The 21707-nt window shown below is 42.5% G+C and overlaps 1 protein-coding gene across 1 annotated transcript; it reads left to right on the top strand.

Annotated features, from left to right (window-relative positions):
• Positions 1-362: 362 nt before the first annotated feature.
• hdac11 (histone deacetylase 11) lies at positions 363-21423 on the top strand (the record flags this gene model as incomplete). The annotated part of the gene is made up of 10 exons (XM_079217758.1): positions 363-425; positions 546-694; positions 2056-2156; positions 3210-3326; positions 6353-6395; positions 7483-7559; positions 8784-8846; positions 15781-15877; positions 18054-18232; positions 21178-21423. The coding sequence occupies exons 1-10, from the start codon at positions 391-393 to the stop codon at positions 21421-21423; spliced, it is 1107 nt and encodes a 368-aa protein (XP_079073884.1). The 5' UTR covers positions 363-390.
• Between the last annotated feature and the right edge of the window lie 284 nt (positions 21424-21707).

Below are 21707 nucleotides of genomic sequence, written 5' to 3'. Positions count from 1 at the left end.
AACATTAGCCGTGGCGACGCGTCTGTCTTTGACGCTGAAATGTCCCGGGACAAATCACAACACACGTTCGGAGGTTGTGTGTGTTTGTGTGTGTCAGTTCACACGCTTCCTTGTGCAGTTGCGTCTGTGAAAACGTACACATGCCAGCTGCGCATGCGCGAGATATTGGACTCTTGTATTCATGATAGTTTACTGTCCCCCTATTCTTGCTTGTGCAGTGGCGTTGTGGAATGCAAAAAGTTGCTGAATTAAATCATTAAAACATCTTATTTCTAAACAATTAGCAGTGTCCTGAGAGTTGCGGTGAATATTTACAGTAGTTACATGTGCATGAATCTTTGTTGTTGTTGTACCTTCCTCACCAGATGACAGTAGCAATGCCTGAAAAGCATGGCCCACAAAGCAGATGATGACGGGAAAGGGAGGTGAGCAGCACAAACACACAGTGTGACAGTTCCAAGAATGCTTATTAAGCCACAGGGGAAATCACTCCATGTAAAGTGTGAGGCGGCATGTATTTATTTTCTTTGACGTTGTATTTGCAGCTCCCACCGCACTGAACTGCACGCCAGCATCCCTCAGACATGCCTTCCCATTGTGTACCACCCAGACTACAACATCACCTTCATGGGCATTGAAAAGCTCCATCCGTTTGATGCGGGGAAGTGGGGGAAAGTCATTCACTTCTTGAAAGGTAACCAGAGAGAGAGCGTCTGTCCACCCAGTTTTTACTGGTGTACAATAAACACCAATATACAAACTCTTCATCCATGTACATTCATCCAAATGGTTTGTTCTGTATTTCGAATTGACATAAAATGGCATAAAATGCCAGAAACTGCTCTCAAGTAATGTTTGCAGTGAGATTGTGTGACAGTTTGTTGTTATTAAATGCATCATCATTCATTTAGACAAAATACTTGAATCACAAGATTTCAATCTGTGAATTCTGTTATTACGCCAATATGTAAATAGTGATGTGTAATTAAATTGACCTGTCATCCAGCCCTAATCGTAGGACCAATGTTTAATCAGTGCTTGTTCTGCTTTCATATATGCTTGTTGCTCAATAATTTAAAAACTCTGTATTTAGTATATTGGCCTATTTATATATTTTTATTTTTGTAATATTTTATAAGGATTCCTTAAATGTGGCTATTTGCAGGACATTTCACAGTTGACAATATACATTTCAGTGCCCCCTGGTGTAATGGAAATAAAATTGTTATTGTGACATACAGATTAGAAAGAACAAACGTGTGACAAAATATACAGACATCAACACAAGCCACGTGAAACCGATGTTATGGTTTAAATGTGGATCCGATTTCTGTTTGTGGGAGTATTGTAAATGTAAGTGTGTCCTACATTCATAGATGAAAAACTGTGACCATAGGGGGGGAAGAGGAGAGTCGAATAAATAAACAAAATAATACAAATAAATAGGTACATTTATTATAATGTTTGTAAGTACGCTAACTAACTACTGTAAAAGTCGGGTTATACGCCGCTAACTCCTGTCAGTGTCCCGCTGTAGCAAGCTAGGAGCAGCGCTAGCTAGCGCTGCTACTAGCTCCCCGCTGCTGCTGCTAATGGCCGCTGCTGCTGCTACTGTCAGAGTCCCCTCTGTCCAAGTCGGGTGTAGAGCCGGGGCTGGTCCCTACCTTTGGTGGTTGTCGGGGAGCTAGTGGAGAGCTAGCGGAAGTTAGCGGAGCGCTAGCGAAAGTTAGCGCGGAACTAGCATGAGCACAACAAGCAAGACACATTTTTAAGGATGGATTTTTGTGGCGTGTATGCGCAGTAAGAGCCACGTGACGTGAATGGCTTCGCAGCGTAGAATTGTGACGAAAGTCGATCTAGAGTGACGTACAAGTCCCATTAATTCCAATATGGCTGTGTGCATGTTCTCCCCGTGTTAGGGTTTCCGCTGGGTCCCCTGGCTTCCAACCTCTCTCAATTTGCAACATTAGCGTTCTGAAAATTGTTTTGCGCAAAAGTTGTAACCACTCCGACTCTACCTACTTGACTCCTGATCAAACAATGCCTTTGTCTCAGAGGAGCAGTTCGTCACCGACGGGAACATCGTGGAAGCCCGAGAGGCGACTGAAGAAGATCTGCTGGTGGTTCATACCAAACGCTACCTCAACAGATTAAAGGTTTAAATCAATCTGGATTTTCAAATTGATTTGTTATTAAAAATACATGTTATTGTATGTTATGGCATCGATGTGATTTAAAGAGTTTGTTGTCTGTGATTTTCTCTGCTGAAAGTTTCCTCTATTTGACATTTTCCCCCCTTGTATGTTGCAATGCATAACAGAGCAGAGAGTTCTCATCAAAAATGCAACGGACTATCCCAAAAGGGAGTTAGTCCTCATTCAAATCAATCATGTCAAGCATATTCAGACGGGTACCTCTCTGGGTCATTTGAGTCAACGAGAACCTTTGCACTTTAAAGGAACAGCGTGTAGCCTTTAGGAGCATCTATTGGTCCATTTGGAATATAATACTAATTGGTGTGTTTTCTTAAGCGTGTAATCAACGGAAATTAAGAATCGTTGTGTTTTTGTTGGCTTAGAATGATCCGTTTATAACTGCAAAGGGATCGGGTCCTCTTTACGAAGTCCACCATGTTTCTACAGTAGCCCAGAACGGACAAACCAAACACTGGCTCTAGAGACGGGCCTGTTTTTCGGATCAGCCACTTTAGTACTCGCTGCCATATGTTACACACTGTAGCTTTTTAATTGATCAGCTCTATGAGTTGATCAGGATGCTACATTTTTGAGTGGATTTGGGACTCCATTCACACAGTCAGTGATATAGAAATACTGTGATGTGGTTGTAAATATCTCATAAAGTAGTGTCTGCTGCAGGAGGCGTGAATATATCTTGGAGGGCTCAAGAGAGGTACCTGTTCTGTATTGTGTGGTGAATTAGCATTCTTCTGTGCCGTCCTGTTTTCATGTGAGAGTCGAGGCTCAAGACTAAGCCCACCGGCAGCATTGTTGAGTCTTTCTTTAGTGGGCTCGGGTACATCTTTTATATCCAAACCCTGGTGGGCACACATTGAAACCCTCTCTTGGGCTCTCTGGGCTTTTCAGTCAACCGAGGTCCATGTGTGGTTTTGTTGTTCCTGACAATGGAGTCATAGCACAGACGCAAAAAGGTCTATGTATAAACTGTGTCGAATTCTTTTTCTTTTCCAGTGGTCTCTGGCGGTGGCAACGATCACAGAAATCCCACCTCTGATGTGTCTGCCTAATTTCCTGGTGCAGCGGAAAGTGTTGAGGCCTTTGCGGACACAGACTGGAGGAACAATAATGGTAGGTTTAATTTCCTCCTAATGTCTCTCCATGTCTGCAGCTCGTAATATAAACATATTTCAACCCATCGTCCTTCTCTTCGCCCTCATGTGTCATAGGAAGACATAGAGATGATGTTCTGTAGTGTACCACTATCAAATGCAGATGTGATCCAAGATAGTCTGTTACCTTCGTCACATAATACAAGCTTCTGCACGGTCATCAAAGATCACATGTGCAGCTTCCAGCACCCACACAGCATCATAAAATGAGATGGTTTCCTACGAATATGAATTTCTTAAATATTTAGAGAAGAACTATAACTCTATATCTCCTCATACTCTTTAACTTCCCTGTTGTAATCGATCACTGCTGCTTTGTGTGATGGAATACAACCTCGACTTGGCTAACCCTGGTCTAGACACCAATGACCTTCATGGCAAACCGCACTTCATTCCCAATCAAAAAAGCAAGTGTAAATGAATGAAGATATTTGGATAGAAGTACATTTCATACATTCTTGCCAAAGACAAAATCCAGCTGTGTATCCACTTTGCAGCGGCTGAGTTGCGGATAGTTACAGCAGTGTGTGTACTGATTCCGTTAGCTGTTCGACAAACACACCTTCCAAAACAAAGAAAGTGAGTCATCTTACAGCCGGTGATATACGCAACCAACGTGTTCTAAAGCTTTGGAAAACACACTTCTTTCTAACTCAAAAACCAAAAGGCGATGTATGCAAGCAACCACCTCGCTAGCCTAAACCAAACTCCAAACCAAACCTCACCAAGCTGTCTACCGGTGTAGCAGCGACTGATTGCAGAGATGTACAGCAAAGATTGTACGTAGCTCAATTTGCTGTTAGCGCTGGGCGTAATCAGTCCAGCACATGGTTCACTCTGCTTGTAGTGAAGTGTAGAGCTTCATAGGCTGCTGCCCACCATACACTGCCTTATTCTTAATGAAAAAACGTTCTTAGACGGGCACAATTTAATATGTTGCTTGTATCTAGAGATGACATTTAGTCCTAGATACGTTGCGGGAGACATTCACCTTGTTCAGTCAACCTTCAGAAACTCAACATCCCCTTCACGCTTTGTATTTGAATTTAATCTGATGTTTTTATGCAAATGTTACAAAGTTAAGGGGAATAAAAAGTTTTGCCCAGCCAGTGTGTGTGAAGTGAACACCTGTGAAGGGGGGAATGACTTACATTCAAAAAAACTGTAAATTGTTCCTTTTGTTGAAACTTCACAACCACATATTGTGATGAGAAATGAACAAATAGAACCAAGACCTTCCAAGATTGCTGCTGAGACTGGGTATGATATGATCCTAACGCAAATCAGAAGGATGGGTGGATGTGAGGAAACAAAGGTGTTTTTTTTTTTATAAATGTGGCAGGTATTGGTTGGGTTTTCAAAAGTGGTAAAGGAGAGATTTTGAGTGTTTCCCAGTGACGGAAAAGCGACTTCAAAAATAAAGTGGAATTGCAGCTGTAGTGGGTTTGATCCCTGTTATTGTGCAAAATAGTAGCAAATGAACATTTTAGCATGCTTGAGTTTATCTCCGATAGAAAGTGATCGTGTTGTCTCGATCCCAGCCCCTCTTCTAATGTGATCCCTCAAATGATCTGAATGGGTCGAGTATTTGCCGAGGGTTAGTTTCTGACTCATCTTGTCCTCTTTGTGCGGTTTTCTTTGTTTTCAGCGAAGCGCGACGGAAAACTAAGAGCCTTCTCTGCAAATCTCGTTATGCAAAAAGCAGGAATAAGGAACAAGTAAAATAGACAGAAGCTAATGTGATAGACGCACAGCTACACGACTTGAATATGCACCGGCTCATCAGTGTTATGTTAATAAGGCACATTGTATGATATTTTGTCCTGATATTTGATGTATTTAAAATGATATCCAAAGGTCTTTTCACCCCAGAGACGGTTGATGGAGTCATGTGGATGTAATTAGAGGGCTAATGTAAAATATTCCTGGTGCCGTCCCTGCTTAAGCTGAGAGCCATGGCTGTGAGGGTGCCATACATGCTCAAGTGTGTTAAATCCCCCTCCCCCCAGGCATCCCATACACACTGAATACATCACCCCATTTTTGTTATCCCCCTGTGCAATAAGCTGCTGCATGTAACAGCATTTCGATTTGCGAAGAAGAAAAAAGAAAAAAACACCATATCTGATTACATTTTGGCTGTGCAATTCCCAAGATTGCCTTTTTTTTGTGAGGTGTAGCTGATAAGCTTCAGTGGTCTCTAAAGAGGATGAGCAAGGGGTCAACACGGCCAAAAATGACCCCTTCCTCATACTTAGCCATGCACATTAGAATTAGGGCGGATCAACCTGTGAAACAAACACCGCCTGTCTTTCTTTTCTCCTGCGAGAGAAGTTAGAAAAGTTACCATATACTGTTATTCTACCGTAATTGTGTGCTCCAGCATCTCCACTTACATTAATGTATATTCAGCTAACTTCGCTTTATTGTCCCCAAATCTGCGCAGTAAAATAACTTTAGATTGTACATGTTCATTGGGGGTGAGTTGGAATAGTTGACAATACAATCTCAGGAGCCTGATTCAACTGCTAATACTTTACCATAGATTGTACATAATGTCACACATTGGTTTGTTGACGGCCGGTTTGAAGCCAAGTTTGTAATTTTTTGCCCGTCGCCATCTTGGTTTTTCAAACCTTAAGTGACGCGACAGGGTGGAACAGAATGCTGAACAAGACATTTTTTGGTGACAAATGTTCCAATTATGAAGTGAAAACACACTATGAAAGGGTGAAAGTTCTCATGGGAAAATAGGGAGAACTCTCAGACTGGAAAAGGTCGTAGAGACCTGTCAATCACATTCTAGCCCCACCCTAAAGTGCTTGCTTTATGGTCTATTTGAGTCTGAATGTAAAATAATTTACTACTGTAATTTAGGAGACTTGAAACTAGAGATTGAGATCATAAACTCATGTTTACAATGTTTACTGAGGGAATAAATCAAGAGATAAGTAGAATTTAACTGAAATATTACGTCTTCCAAAGGCAGGAAAACTGGCTGTCGACCGAGGATGGGCTATAAATATAGGTAAGTGAGTTTCTATACAGACACGCTTAATACATAAATGGACCAATCCCTCTGGACTCAAACCGGTATACTGTATATTTAACTCCAATATTTTACTGTCAGAGTACGTTTTTTCACTCTATACAATACGCTGTTCTCTTTTTATACGCATATACCACATCATGAAGAAGTGATGTTTTATTTGAACATTAGAACGTGTTCCACATTGAAGTTTTATATGTTTCGTGACCACGGCCAGCATGAACACTGCCGTTGTTAGTGAACACTTTGATGATACATTAAATATAAAGGTTGCAACCTTTTCTTCCAGATCCTGCTGCGTCACCAAATTTCACTCTTGAGTTTGAGAACAGTTAAACCACATTTCCCACTGCCATCAGTGGCCGGGCTGATCGAGTAGGAGGTCTTTAGCTAAAAAAAAGAAAGAAAAAAAAGGTCATCCTTTTGTTATTTGTGCCAAGCAGGGGAACAAAAAATAGCTGCATCAGACTTTTCCTTTGCACCTCCTGCTTACTCAGCTTCTTCACACCTTCTGTTGATGAATCATGGGGCGGGGGATTGGTCTGCATAAATAAACTATAAAGATATAAAAAGGCTATTCAAATGTGTCTGACATCTGCATATTGTGTGCCTCAACACTGCGAGGACGTAGAGGTTGAGGCTGTTTATAGAGGCCAGCCAATGAATGGTAATCATACTTCACCCGTTGCCTTCCCGGCCTTTATTAGTATTCTACTCTTTCCTCTGGTTTAATGAACATGAGCATAGCAGGGCAGAGGGGAGTATAACTCTTAACCTGAATGAATGGTTATCATCCCAATATTGTATCCCCCCCCATCTCTGCTCTGAACATCGCCTCTCTTCAAGCTTTTTAGTCTCATTTGAGCGGCGCCATTCTGCTGTGAATACACCCATTGTCGTACCATTGGGGAACAGCGGCAATTTTCATAAGCCGCAATAAACTCAATAACAGCCCTGGGACCAATTACGGTCGTTTTGGAATAATAGACTCCTTTTAGATGTGCACTGACCTGCTCGGCTCGTCTAATGGCCCTGACATTGAGCCGCTGGATTTCCTGTTTCCCAGGAGGAGGCTTCCACCACTGCTCCAGCGACAGAGGAGGGGGCTTCTGTGCCTACGCCGACATCACTCTGGCCATCAAGGTAAGACTGATGCCCGTCGTATCTCATTGGAAGCCTTCACTCAAACACTGGCTAGTGGCTACATGTCCGATTAGAGGTCTTATTTGAATTTAGTGAGACAAAGTTACTGTTGAAAGAAGAAATAACAGTCTTTCTTTTATATAAAAGATACACTCAATAGAGTTATGCTGCTCCAGCCTTACTTGGTCTGGTATGACACGTAGCTTATGGCGGGTAATGGTAGCAAACTTAAGAGATAGCGTCACATTATCTGATCAGGCAGAGCACGTTTTGGTAGCATGGGGCAGCTTTTTGGAATTGTTTTTAGTGAGTTTTGTAAGTTGTTTTTTTCCGCTCTACACGCCTCACATATTTCACAGGAGCGCCTCGAACGCCTCGAGTTCTGTATTTACAGTGTTGTGACTGTGGCTAGATACCCGGAGCTACATGACTTTATCAACCGTAGTTAACTTGATCTGAACAGGACACAGCCAGGAGGTAAATTAGTGCGGTACTTGAGATTTCAGTTTTTTATTAATTGAAACTGAACTATTAAGAAACGTTGAGGTCATGGTTTGTGTACTGCTAGCGGTAGAACTAAGCAGCGGTTGCTGAGCAAAACACACTCACATGGTTTAAACACACGCCTTGCTGTTGAATGAGGAGGAGGTTGAACAATTATTTAGTTCATTGTCATTAAAATATCAATGTCCGTTCCAACCACATCTACCGGCTTTAAAACAAGAAGCAGTGGTGAAGAAGTAAAGCCCGCCTCCTTCTTGATTTTATTCGCTGGCTTGGTCAAGTGTAACATTAACAAGTGGTGTGCCAGGCTAATATTCTATATTTTATGCACAACACACATCAAAGTCATTTTTAACAGCTGTATCCTTAATGATGATATACAGGGGAAACACATTTGGCCAGTGGATGTCACATGATTCTGACTTTGGTCGCTATGCCAAAATGGCCTCACAGGCCATAACTGTTCCTGTGGGCTTCGTCTCACTTACTAGAATAGACCAAAAAGAGCCAAGTGTTTGAATGCAGCTATTGAAGAGTTCCATTCAATAAAAGTAACCAATGGATTGATGTGAGCTTCACCAGGTTATTGTAAACATGTCTGCACAAAAGTAATTTAACATTTAAGGTTTGGGTTTTACTTTGGATTCCCTTTAGAAGAATCTGAGCTGTGAGTATGTCATTTTCAAAGAGAAGGCAGACATTTTCTCATTCGTCTTTCAGTTTCTGTTCGAGAGAGTGGAAGGCATCTCAAGGGCTACCATCATCGATCTGGATGCTCATCAGGTGGGCCGATACCATTGCCTCTTTCTCTCTGTGTCAATGTGCATCGCTGCTTAGGAGCTGACATTGATGAAAAGATAACCTAACCCCCCCTTTTTTTTTTACAACCGCACGAATCAATGAGGCTCCCTTGCGGGCCAAATTGGCCTTTACTGTCATATTCAATGGAATGTATCTGAAAAGACCTCCGCTGGCCAAGCTAAGTGCTTGCCAGCTTTTGATAATATTGGACGATCCCTGGGGTATCTGCAGTAATGTCAGCTACTTGTATGTCTGGGCTTGTTTACACTGATGTGCTTTTCAAAAAGGGGCTGCAGTACCACTTTTGCTATTTAATTCATTTTTTGGTACAGCCAGTAGATCCATTACATTGTATCATCATTCATGCATGATTGGACACAGTCTTATTGACAAATGGGACTATCTCCCATTAACTTTAAGTAATACAAGATGTCTTGATAAATTCCCTGTTTTACCAATGATCAATTCAATTGTTCTTGACATTTCTGAAATGAATTAAAACCTTTCACAAAAATGGAAATCTTTATCAAAATAATCCTGAGCTGTGTTACAATATAAAAAGATAGAACTAAAAATACAAAACAAAGCGTTTCACCCTTTTTGCCACCGGTTGAGGATCTTAAAATGTCATCATTGTCCTTTCCTTGACTCTCTGTGAAATTGGGACTTTCTCTACAGCGCAGATGATTTACTGAGAGCTTCGATGAGGTTTGTAACTTCTGTTTTAGTTCCAGTTCTTTTCATTTAAGAATCAATTCTCAGGTTTTGTAACTGTATTGCCATTCAAGGCAATCATTTTTTTTTTCATGGCCTGGATTAAAGATGAAACTTAAATTGAGCATTTCGTCCAATAGCAACTGTACACTATGAATTGTGAATTGTCACAAAGTATGTTTTTGCTGGTTGTTATAACTCAAGTTGGATTTAAAGAATGGGATGAGGGTTGCATTAGCAGAAAGCCTCTGGGACTGCATCAGATCTAAACCAGGATAAGGCTCATAACCAGGGTACTCATGTCCATGATGTGAACACACCCTTTGATGAAGTCTCAAGTTTCCCGAGATCAATGTCAGTATTCCAGGTATACAGCTGTATTCATTTTGAGCTATGACTCATTGGTAATGATGTACCTTTACGTATTGACACAAGCAGGGGATCAATACAGATGCAGAGTAAATAATTCATGAGGAACAAAGAGCAAATCTGCATAGAGATGGGCCTGAAGTGCCCCTCTCAGCAAATAATTGGACACGACAGAAATATTGGGTCTATGCAGTTAAATCCGAATTACAGCCCCGAAACATAACACTTAAAGTTCTCTTGTCCTCATATGAATTAAGATTATGGCCCAGACAGCTGTGTTGCTTATTCAACCAGTCAGCAACAAAACAATAATGATACATATTTTGGTTAAACTTATGACAAGCTAAGCTGGGAGCCCTGCCGTGAAGGCATATCCCTGTCTGTCTGTTGTGAGCAGTGTGTACAGTGAGTGTGTGATAAGGCACCCAGAGGAGAATTTTAGTCAAATACATTTGTATCTCCACCGTGACAGAACATGTTACCCCTCACCTAAATAAAGACAAACAGTGATAGTTGACCTCTCCATCAACACAAATATCAATACTACTACTTTACCTGTTCTTGTATGGACCTCACTTCTGTGGTCCATTCTAGGGTGGTAGATATCAAAAACTATTTCTGAAATTCTGTCCAGTTAATGTAAGGATGAATAATCAGTGGAGAATCATAACGATAGCAGGTCGCTCCATAGAAAACAGTGTAGCGATGCATTGGTAGTGGCGTGTAGTTCCCGGCACGGGGGGCCAATAAAACATGATATTGAATGGTTCATAGATAGGTCCCATGAGTTTGAAGGCTTATCTTGACACCAAAACAGTTGATGAGATCCTTCATCCTCCTTCTCAATTATTACACGGTAAATTCAGTTATTTTGTGTCAGTCTGTGTGTTCAAACTGTCACCGTGACGGACAGTTTGAGACTCCTGTGGAGAGTTTTCCTCTATTGCCGCAACCGGACGCGCTATGTTGTAGCCGGGTGTGTGCAATGCATCCTGGTACATGTCGGCGCTGCTGGCACAGCTCCGAGAGCTGGAGAACTTTGCTTTCTTTGTCAATATAGCGTGGCCTGAGAAATGACTACATTTACCACCAGCACTGATTGGATGTCCACATAAAAGATGTTAAATTTCCTTTTTTAAAGCCATTCAGTGTATGCTACTCACCGTCTTGGATGACAGGGCTGGTGAAAATCACTCAATCTTTTTTATTCTATCCTAACTGTTTAAGAACAGATGAACAACATGAATAATGGGTTTTATGTGATTACAAGGAGATTTACAGGATGAGCCTTCACCAAATAAAGTGACAAAGATGTAACAGAACATGCGTGCATTGAGCTGTCGAACTGCTCTGAGGAGGCATGCTCATTATTGGCACCAAAATTGCAGTGCTCCACTGGATTGGCATTGCCTCATACTCTACCTCGCTTCTTCCCCCATTGTGGCACACGAGGAGTCACCATGATACCAAAACAGCGCAGACGAGGAAATAACCTCAGAACACCAGTTTGCCAACACGGAAATAGAGCCCTTAATGTTTTCCTTTCATCTGTCACCGATATATGGAAAAACGATATTCTGAGATGACAGGGGAGAGGATATCCCAACATTGTTGGTAAACCAGTGAAGCGCTTTGGGAGTTGGTTTGACAACAGCATCAAGTGTACAGTGAGAATGAAAAAGGCAGCGGAACTGGCAGAGATTGGAATGTATGACTGGATGAAAAAGGTGTACCAAAAGAGGGCTCTTGGGGAAATGCAAAACCTGGATATACCTGCAGGTTTTTTTGCCAAGACTAATCCTGGTTTCAGAGTCTCCCATGACAACAGTGAAGGCAATGGAGAGGAACATCAGTGGGCACTGAAGAAGATGGAGGGCGATGGATCCCAAAAAGCTTCAATAGCGTTTGTCCTATAGCTCAGGGACTAAGCGCCAACTCACGATCCGATCCAAAAAATCCCAGAGAAATTACCCAGTCGAGTAATTTAAGGTAAATGGACCCATACTTGTATAGCGCCTTTCTAGCCTTCCGACCACTCAAAGCGCTTCAACACGACATGTCTTTATTCACCCATTCACGAGAGGAGCTACCATGCAAGATGCCACATCAGATTATCAACCATTCATACACCGTAGGCGCAGCTACGGGTGCAATTTAGGGTCGCCCAGGTAACCAAAGCGAGGCAAGAGCTACTTCTGCGTGACTGGAAGGACGTCAAGGTCAGCACTGCTGGGATAGAGGTCCACACAGGAATGAAGTGGACAGCAGTGAGAGGCAGTGAGAGTCCAGGTTACCACACAAGGACGTTGTGGGGGCTGCAGTAGCCAAGCTGGGGAAAGGCTAAACCAAGGGAGAGGAGAGAGTTGATTCATTCAGAAATCCAACACATGGCCGAGAAGAGAAGATCAGGGAAGGTATGTTGGAAGGAGACCGCAAAGTTAATGGACACAGTGGGGAGGAAAGTAGATCACTTCACTAGTGGTGACCAGCAGAACAAGATTCCTTCCTCACAGCGTCTGTAACGTTCCAAAAGCCACAAATCCAGTCACATGGGGGCTGAAGGAGGATTGAGGCTGCAAGCAATGTGGAACCCTGGAACATACTTTATTCTGTCTTGCAGGAGGCCACTGACCAATGGAAGATACCGCTGCAACCATGGCACAGTTCTAACAACGCTATTGTAATTTCTGTGATAAGGTGCAGGGAAATGCAAGAAGATCCAACAAAGACAGCAGCTCAACAACTTTGTTAGGAGCAGGGAGAAGGCCGCCCAGAAATCAAAGTAAGAGCGGACCTCACACGTCTCACCTTCCCACAGGACATTGTCCGTACAACCCTGAGGCCAGACCTGTTACGATGGTCCAGAGCCACAAGGATCATCTTTATGGTATTGCTATGTTCCCATATAATCCCTGGGCAGGGCGCTGAATATACTCTGCATTTGAGAACAGCAGAAGAAGAAAATCTGTAGAAAAAAACGTGGGACACGAGGCGGAGAAGAAGGGGGCCATGGACAGCCCCCCTGGCTCAGGTTGGGCTTGATCAATCCAGTCCTGTGCACCCTTTTAATGATGTTAAAATACTTAAACCCTCCACAATATGTTGAAATCCACTCCAACAAATGAACAAACTACAGTCTGAAAAGTTATCCGAAAATTAAAAACGGTAAGTATGAATGCTTTTTTGCACTCCTATCATCTGTTAGCATATATATGTGTAAAAGAATGAAGGGTGATTAATAAATTGCCATCAAAGTATAGTGTAGAATTTAGAAGCTGTTGATCATCACTCGCTGGTCATCTGGTAATGAAATTGTTTTTGCACAAACATCCTTTCTGTTTTTCTTAGTTGAAAAAGAAAATGTTAAATTGTTTTGGTATGCTCCAGTCCTGCCATTTTTGTATTATGTTTTGTTAAGTACTGATATATGGTTCTATCATGTAATAGCCAAGATATGTTAGAACTTGGTAAAGAACTGAGGGAAAAGCCTGTTTGAAGGCGTTTGGCTGACGTTAACAAATGGCAGTAAACAACAATATTTCATTGTACAGTATGTGGGGGAGAGGATAAGACTAATAAGACTGCAGGCAGCAGGAGCTCAGGCAGCATATGAGCTGATTTATAGTCTCAGGCTCTTAGAGGTGGAGCAGAGCGTGTTGATTTAGTCATTGTCTCGAGTAAGCCGGTACGAGCCTTCAGTGCAGTAAGAATTTGTTAGTTCATCCATGCAGTACACTAAAACCAACACAATACCAGTGGTCTACACTCTCTATATGGACTAGAGACATACTGGTGTCTTGGTTTTACTACATACTGTGGTTCAGCAGTCTGATGGAAACAATTCAGAATCCGATCCAAAATCAGAGAAATTGGCAACAGCCATCCCCGACGTATGCTTCAGGTAAATACTTCTATTTATATCACTCGACCACATAATGTTAGCTTAGTATTTGCTTTAAATTCATAAACATACGCTTTATTCGTTTAAAATGACCTACAGAGCCCAGTGGAGACAGGGCTCCATACCATATCCCAAAAAAAGTTCACGACGATGATCATTATCATTGGTGCCCCTTTCGAAGTCTCCAAAAGCCAACTTAACGAACGTATGTATGAGTAGTTGGGGTGTAGCCGTTAGTGTGTAGGGAAGTACCGACCTTGTGGGACAGCTTGTGGACACCATTCTGTGCACTAGTATACAGTGCATCCCAAGAAAATATAAGAAAAAATTCAGTCAAATTACTCTTTTAAAATAAATAATCCTTGAAAGGGAATTGGAGTGACCATATTTGAACTCCGGAGCATTGACAGAGACGCTGTAGAGACCTGTCGGAACAGAATGCTGAACAAGTAATTTTAGGCGACCTAATTATTATAATGAACTTTCATGAAGTGAAAACACACTTTGAAAGGAATTTTTGTCCTGATTACTTTTCAATCCCAATCCTTCATAAATGGCAGTAATTTGTAATGTCACCTGCAAGGTCAGATGTCTTGGATTGCTGTTCTTACCACTGAAGACTGAACACAACAGCAACCAGCAAAAAAGATTATCCTATGAACAAAATGGAACACATTTAACAATATGTTTATAAATACAGACGAATGCAGATATTTTTAACATTTGTATACGCAGGAAGCTTTTCGTAGGCAAAACATTGTCTGGTCTGTGAAGTCAAAGTCAAAATATTAACCTAAAATATTAATATTTATTCAGGTGTGCATTCACACCCAAATGTACAAATCGCTGTACACATTTATATTATACTGCCACTTGGGCTTGATCTTCAGCTCTCACCAAATTGTCCTGCTTGTCCCATATAGCCTCCTTTTCATCCAATAATACTACAGACATGGCACAATGCCTAATCTCCTCCTGACAGCAGACACTTGACAAAAAGAGGAAAAGAGATGAGAATAATGGAGTCGCTATGACTTCTTTTACAAGTATTTTTGAACGTGTAAAGTCAACTAGACCAGTGTTTTTCAACCTTTTTTGAGCCGCGGCACATTTTTTACAATAAAAGCTTGCGGCACACAAACAACCAAAAAAGTTACAAAAGTCAGCATGTATGATGACAATTTAAGTCTCTTAATTTGTTGACACTTACTCAGTGTGAAACCTGGGCCTGCTTGGATAAACACAGAGCTGATATCCTGGCAGGAACTGAAGAAAGGCACACAAAGCTCTTCTTCAACTGCTCTGTCTCTCTGTTTTTAGTTTTTATAGCAGCCATGCTTGAAAAGCTCATCTCACACAGATAGGTTGTGGAAAATGGGAGCAATGTGGAAATTGCTCTGTTTGCAAGAATGGGGAACTCCTTGGCAACTGTCAACCAAAAACTGTCCAAAGGTAGATCAGCAAAGCTCAGCTTTAATCCACAGTCTTGTCTCAGTCTCAGTTTAGTTTATTTTGTCCGTGCTTGTGAGCAGGTTTTCATGTCGGCCTTGCATCCGTGTGTTCAGTTCATTCAGGTGCGGAAATATATCCACCATGTAGGCCAGCCTTGCACAGCACTCAACATCTGGTTGTCTCGCTTTTACTCTGCTCACGAAGCCTTTGTTGCGCCCAACCATGGCTGCTGCTCCATCAGTGCAGACACTCATGCAGTTTTCCCACTGATGTTTGTCGGCAGGACACTTTTTTCTTACCATCACTCGTACTGGGCTTGCTCAACAATGGCATGCGGCATCTAAATAATATTTTTTGGGACCATTAAGTGAAATTGGACATTTTCCCGCAGCAACCTGGCGATCTCTCACTGCACACCGGTTGAAAATCACTGGTCTTTTTTTTTTTACTTTTACTGACTGTGTTTCCGCTCTGTCGCAGGGAAACGGACACGAGCGTGATTTCTTGGACGACGGGCGAGTGTACATCATGGATGTGTATAATCGCAACATATATCCTGGGGACGGGTATGCCAAGAGTGAGTGATCGAACCGTCAGGTTTCTTCTCATACTTGCTTTTTAACCTTCGTATTCCTAAAAAGAGCAAACTTTTGCACACCAGGACGTCGACGGGTACGAAGGAAAATACCACGGGTAGGAAGAAGAAAAAAAATCTCTTCCCTTGTAATAAGAGATATTTAGTGGCAACGTACATCGACCTTCATCAGGTTACTTTCAAAGTACAAGACAGTGTGTGGGAGTTTTTTTGTTCTATATTATCTAACCTTTGTATTCCTAGAAATTGTATCTGTTTTAAAGGACAGTTCAGCCCATATCAAAAATACATCATCAATCTAGATAGTTTTGGTGTAAGTGTTGGGGCTATCTGCTGTTGAGATGTCTGCCTTCTCAATATAAAAAGGGACACACGGCTTGTGGTGCTCAAAGTCAACAGCAAAGTCTCTTTCCAGAAATTACAACCTGTTTACTCAAGATAATCCACAGAGTTTCATGTCGGAACTATTTTCTTTCAGCCATAATTCATCTGCCAACTGTATCACCCCGCAGAAGGGAGCGTGCATCTACACTCGCTACAGCTAGCTCAGCTAGCACAAGCTAGCTAGCTAGCTGACGTTACAGTTCAACTGAGGAGGAGGGCATCAATGTATACATCTCGCTCTGTCACGAGCATAGACTGTATATACTGTATGTAGACGTAGTCATCGTGACGTCACCCATTGGTTTGTGGACTGAAGCTTTGAAGCCTTGAGTTCGGTGATTAGGCCGTCGCCATCTTGACTTTTAGCAACCAATAAATGGAAGTTCCCATATTTTGACTGCGTAGGAGTGACCGTACTGTTGTATACGGCTCCAGTGATTGGCAGTGACCTGTCAACCACAGAAAGGCCGTCCTAAATTGGACCATCATTTACGAAATGAACATCATGCTGTATTGAAGGAGACATTTACTGAGAACATCAATGAAGTGAGTAGAGGCATTTTCTCATAGACTTCTATGCAACCAGACTTCAGAAAGAATTAAGACTCTTGTCTACGAGTAGATGCACGTAGAAAGTAGAAAGAAAATTGTTCCTTGACTGCTCACAAGGTCTGTGGATTATTTTAAAGAATAGTCATGATTTCTGGAAAGAGACATTGCTTTTTTTTAGCGCTTTGAGCACCACAAGCCGGAGGCTATCTCGATCCAATTCATTAAGAGAGAAGGCAGACATCTCTACTGCAGAGATGTGACCAAAACAATCCAGGTTGATGAATAGCACTACAGGTAAAAGGAAGGATATACATTTTTGATTTTGGGGTGTCAAGTAGTCTGGTACAAAATCAGCTCCACACTGCTCCTGATGTCTGGTCGGCGGTTGAGGTTGTTGTGGAGGCGGCCCACTCCTCCAGGTCCGGCCCCTAGATGTCACTCAGTGCCATTTTAATTGTGCTGTGATTTCCCTACCCTTAGCTCTAACAGCATAGTCACAACACTATAATCACAGCATTTATGCACACTAATCTGTCAATACATTACAGCTGATCCGACGGCAACCACAAGTTACGATTACGCCCCGATTCTAACAACACTGAGGGACAAAATGTCAGTTTAGAAAATTCTCCCCTGTCATTCGGCTATCTTCCTCTCTGCAACTAATTACATTTTATAATTGTCTCTACTCCTTAACAAAGCGACATAAAATGTACATCCTGGCTTGTTTTAGATAAAAAAATAAATAGTTTAAAACTCCATTTTCCTTCATATTTTTCCTCCAAGACACTTGGACATTTCCTTTTTCAAAGACCAAAGCTTATACTTTTTGGACACTTTTTTCATTTTCTTTCAAGTCTTCTTGGAAAAACTACCCAGAAATCGTCTTTACATGCTATTGCGTTGCTCTTTCCTGCTTTGGCAGCTTATTACTGTTTGAATTTTAAAACATTTGGTCTCCTAATTAACCTTTTTCATCATTTGCCATTAATAATTGGAAATGCACATATTAATTAATAAAGCGCTACTGCAGATTTACACAGCTGGGCGTTCTATAGATAGAGAAACCCAATTACCTGCCTGAACATTACATAAGAATTCACCTCGCGGAAATTTGCTTTGTAAGCCTTTACTCTGCCTGATGCATGAAATATTGCAGTTATTATGAGCCTTTCGTACATATGAAGGTGTTCGCGATGTCTCTGTTTCTCCGTATCTCCAGGAGCCATAAAGAGGAAGGTGGAGCTGGACTGGGGCACCGAGGACTCTGAGTACCTCCAGAAAGTAGAGCTCCACACAGAGGGGGCGCTGAACGAGGTCCGCCCCGACATCCTCGTCTACAACGCCGGGACGGACATCTTGGACGGGGACCCTCTGGGAGGACTCTCCATATCACCACAGGTGCTGCACCAGTACACTTCACCCAGAATGTTAAAGTCAAACAATTTATTCAACCGATAGTCGTGAGACTTAAAAAAAAAGGTTTTACTATTAGAAGACGCTTTGAAGAACTGACATGTTAGGCGCAAAATCAGTGTAGGCAACATTAGGAGTTAAACAGATCGAGTAAACACCAAGTTACTTGAATTACAAACTAAAATACACAAACTAATGACGTCTTTCGCTATTCAACAACCGTATGGCAGTTGTGTCCTGCAGTGTTACACGCTGCAAACAGCTGCATTAGAGGACATCAGATGACATTTAATTAACTTTGAATCAAAATGGCTGTAGCCTCGAACGATAAATAACCCGTACATTTATTGAGTGTAAAACAGGTTAGTTCAATCTTCTGCCTCCTGACTGCCCACCTAAACAACGTGATGGATGTGTACCTGATGTGTAGTGCACCGAAGCTAACGTTAGCCCAGCTGCTGGAAAGAGTTGCTCAGTTGGTCACAAATCCTGCAGACGAAAAATGCCGTCACTCCGACTTTATACAGCGCGTTACACTCAGAGCAGAGGAGTATGTCGCTCACCACTTTTGTGTGCATTTTGTTCGGAAGCGTGTGTGTCCTGCTGTCTTGACACTCCTGCGTGAACCAAGCAGCTGCTGCCGTTAGAGATGCTAGTTGGAAATTAGCATGAGCCTCAGATAGCTGAACCAAACAGCCACCAAACAACAAGGTGATGCTTCCTCTCCAGGACTGCCTCGGCGACTTCTGTCTCCCCCAGATGGGCGGGTGGTGCGTTTTGTTTTACAGTCTGTGAGGCCCTTTCGGGCGGTCGCCAAACACACCTGTATCTCCATTTCATTGAAAAGTAAGAGTCTCCGCCTAGTGGCGAGGCCGCATACTGCAACAAATCAACACAACAGCTCGTCATCTTCTGCATTATAGGGTCATACGTTTTGAATCTGTTAAATTATTAAGGCAAGTCAGTGACATCCCTGGTTTCTTCACAGTTTTGCATTCTTCTTGAGTTGGAATGTTCCTCACTCTCACTCTTTGGGAGTTGGAGTTTGCTTCTCGCCTACTGTAACATAGTCTATAAAAACAATAAAAGAGACTCTAACATCAGAAACCCTGCACGCCCAAAATAGCTCTTCCCCTTTCACCAACTCTGTCACAAAATGAGAGGGAACTTTCCATCTTGGCGTCCTTGCAACTTTCCAAAATCCACGATCAACTTTCAAAGTGATTACACTGGCAGTGTTGAGAGAGAACAACTGTCAATATTCAGCAAATATATTGCAAAATTATTCTGTAAACAACTACCATTTTTTTGAATTTGTGTTCATTTCATTTGAGATGTCATTACATACAGATATGTATGTAATCTCATCCGCATGAGCCACATCCTGTGTGCAGATGAACCCTGCCAGTGATGCCGCAAATTCCAGAGAATAATTGGAGGCAGATCTGCAGAGTGGGGATGATACGCTGATGTGTGTTGCAGAGCTCATTTGTGATTTTGGGCTGGTATATGCCCTGAAATTTAATACAAAATAAAAAAAACTCTTGTGCCGCTTTAGTAATTGTTATTTAAATGATTGAACATGTGTCTCTGTCATGCCGATTAATGTTAGAAATCCGTCAGTGTGCTACAAATTGCTCCATAATCAATGAGATTTTGGACACAAGCTGTTCCCACTTTCAATCCCTCGACAAACAAGGATGTTTGTTTCGTTCCTGAGAGGTTTGCTGCTCCACAGTGGAGTGGTGATATGTATGAACAGGCCTCCCCTGTCGCCTCAGGTGAGGAGGGGAGCGTTGACAGATAATTTGCCAAACTACTGGCTATTCAACATGGTTGGGCTGGTGTACTCATTTTAAAACCGGTTTGATATTAAGCCAAAACACAGGACCGGTATACTGAATTTTACCACTAGGTGGAGCAGTTCATCACTAAAATGAGAATGGCTGGTCCACCTTAAAGGTCCGCCCACCTTAAGTGAGTCGGGGCCGAAGTTGTCGCTAACATCGAGGCTAACCGTTCACTTTAATCAGCAGGTGGCAACCAAGACACGCAAGCTCACTAACGCTACGGGCCGCAATATTCCGAATCCCTTTATTGCGAAGGCGTGACCCGCCCTACTCTGCTTCTGATTGGCTAACCCTGATATACTTACCCTAACCCAGACCAATCCACTAATGCCTTAATCTAACCAGGCGGGTTAAAGTGAAGCCAATGCGGAAGTGTTTTTAATATTCTCTCTACTGGTTATCAGGTTCATTTTGTAAATTTGGATAAATTTAGTGTAAAATAAACAATAAAACGGAGTATGCTTGACAGCGGGCTGGAAAGACAGGTCGCAACCAGAGACGTATACGTCTACTCTACCCGTCTCGCCTCCACTTTCCAAATAGGTTCACTTCCATTCACTTGTTGCAAAAAGCCAAGATGGCGATGGCCAAAACGCAGATATCGAACCAATCCAAGGACGTACCAGCCAATCAGTGGCAGAGTAGGGTGTGTCATGCTTTCGCCATTTAGGTTACGGGCTGCTGGTCTTGCAATACAATGGCTGGAGGACACTGGTAGTTCTCGTCACCCCGAAAAAACCACATGGACCTTCTGGTAAACAAACGCATCGTGCGCCGTCTCCCCCTCCAACCTCTACTGAGATTTGATTGCCTTCACTCGGTAATAATTGCACAAGACACCAGTGGCTCCATTAGTCCAATAAACAAACACGATATTACAGATTGCTTACTGCTAATGCAAAACAAGCAGTAGGCTACTACTTTTTAAAGTTGCCAGCACAACGTCATGATGATGACAAATGGTTCAGCCAGTTTGCAGGAAATCAAACAACCGGGAAAAAGCTGAAATGCACCCAACCGTACCACCCAAAGCCTTGTGTAGACTGACAGACCAACTCTCCTCTCGTCCCTCTCTGCCAGGGCATCGTGAAGAGAGACGAGATTTTGTTCAGGGCTGCGAGGCGACGGGGCATCCCCATACTCATGGTGACGTCCGGGGGGTACCAGAAGAGAACCGCCCGCATCATCGCCGACTCCATCCTCAATTTGCACCGGCAGGGCCTGATTGGAGCAGAGGCCCTGGAAGGGGAGGGGTCATCATCATCGCTGGTGACCAGCTTGATGCGCAGCTCTGGATCCGTTGGCTCGACATCCACTGCTGTCTGAGACGCTGTAATCCTGGCATAAACACACACATCCACAGCTGTGACATTTAAAGGCACTCAAGTACCTTTGGGTTGAGCGGTTATGTTTATTTGAGGGTTGTGAAGGGGGGGTAGGTTACCCAGCACTTGTTTGCATATTAACACTAACAAAAGGTTAGCCTTGGTAACTTTCTACATTCTTTTTATACCTATGTTGAGAATCACATTATTCCCTCTAAGGGAATACTGCTTCAAAGACTAAAGATCCTACTGAAACAATAATACTCTCCTGATTACAGCCAAGTT

Source organism: Taurulus bubalis (assembly GCF_910589615.1).
Source record: "Taurulus bubalis genome assembly, chromosome: 5".
Classification (NCBI taxonomy): Eukaryota; Metazoa; Chordata; class Actinopteri; order Perciformes; family Cottidae; genus Taurulus; species Taurulus bubalis.
This window is presented reverse-complemented; position numbering and strand designations above follow the sequence as displayed.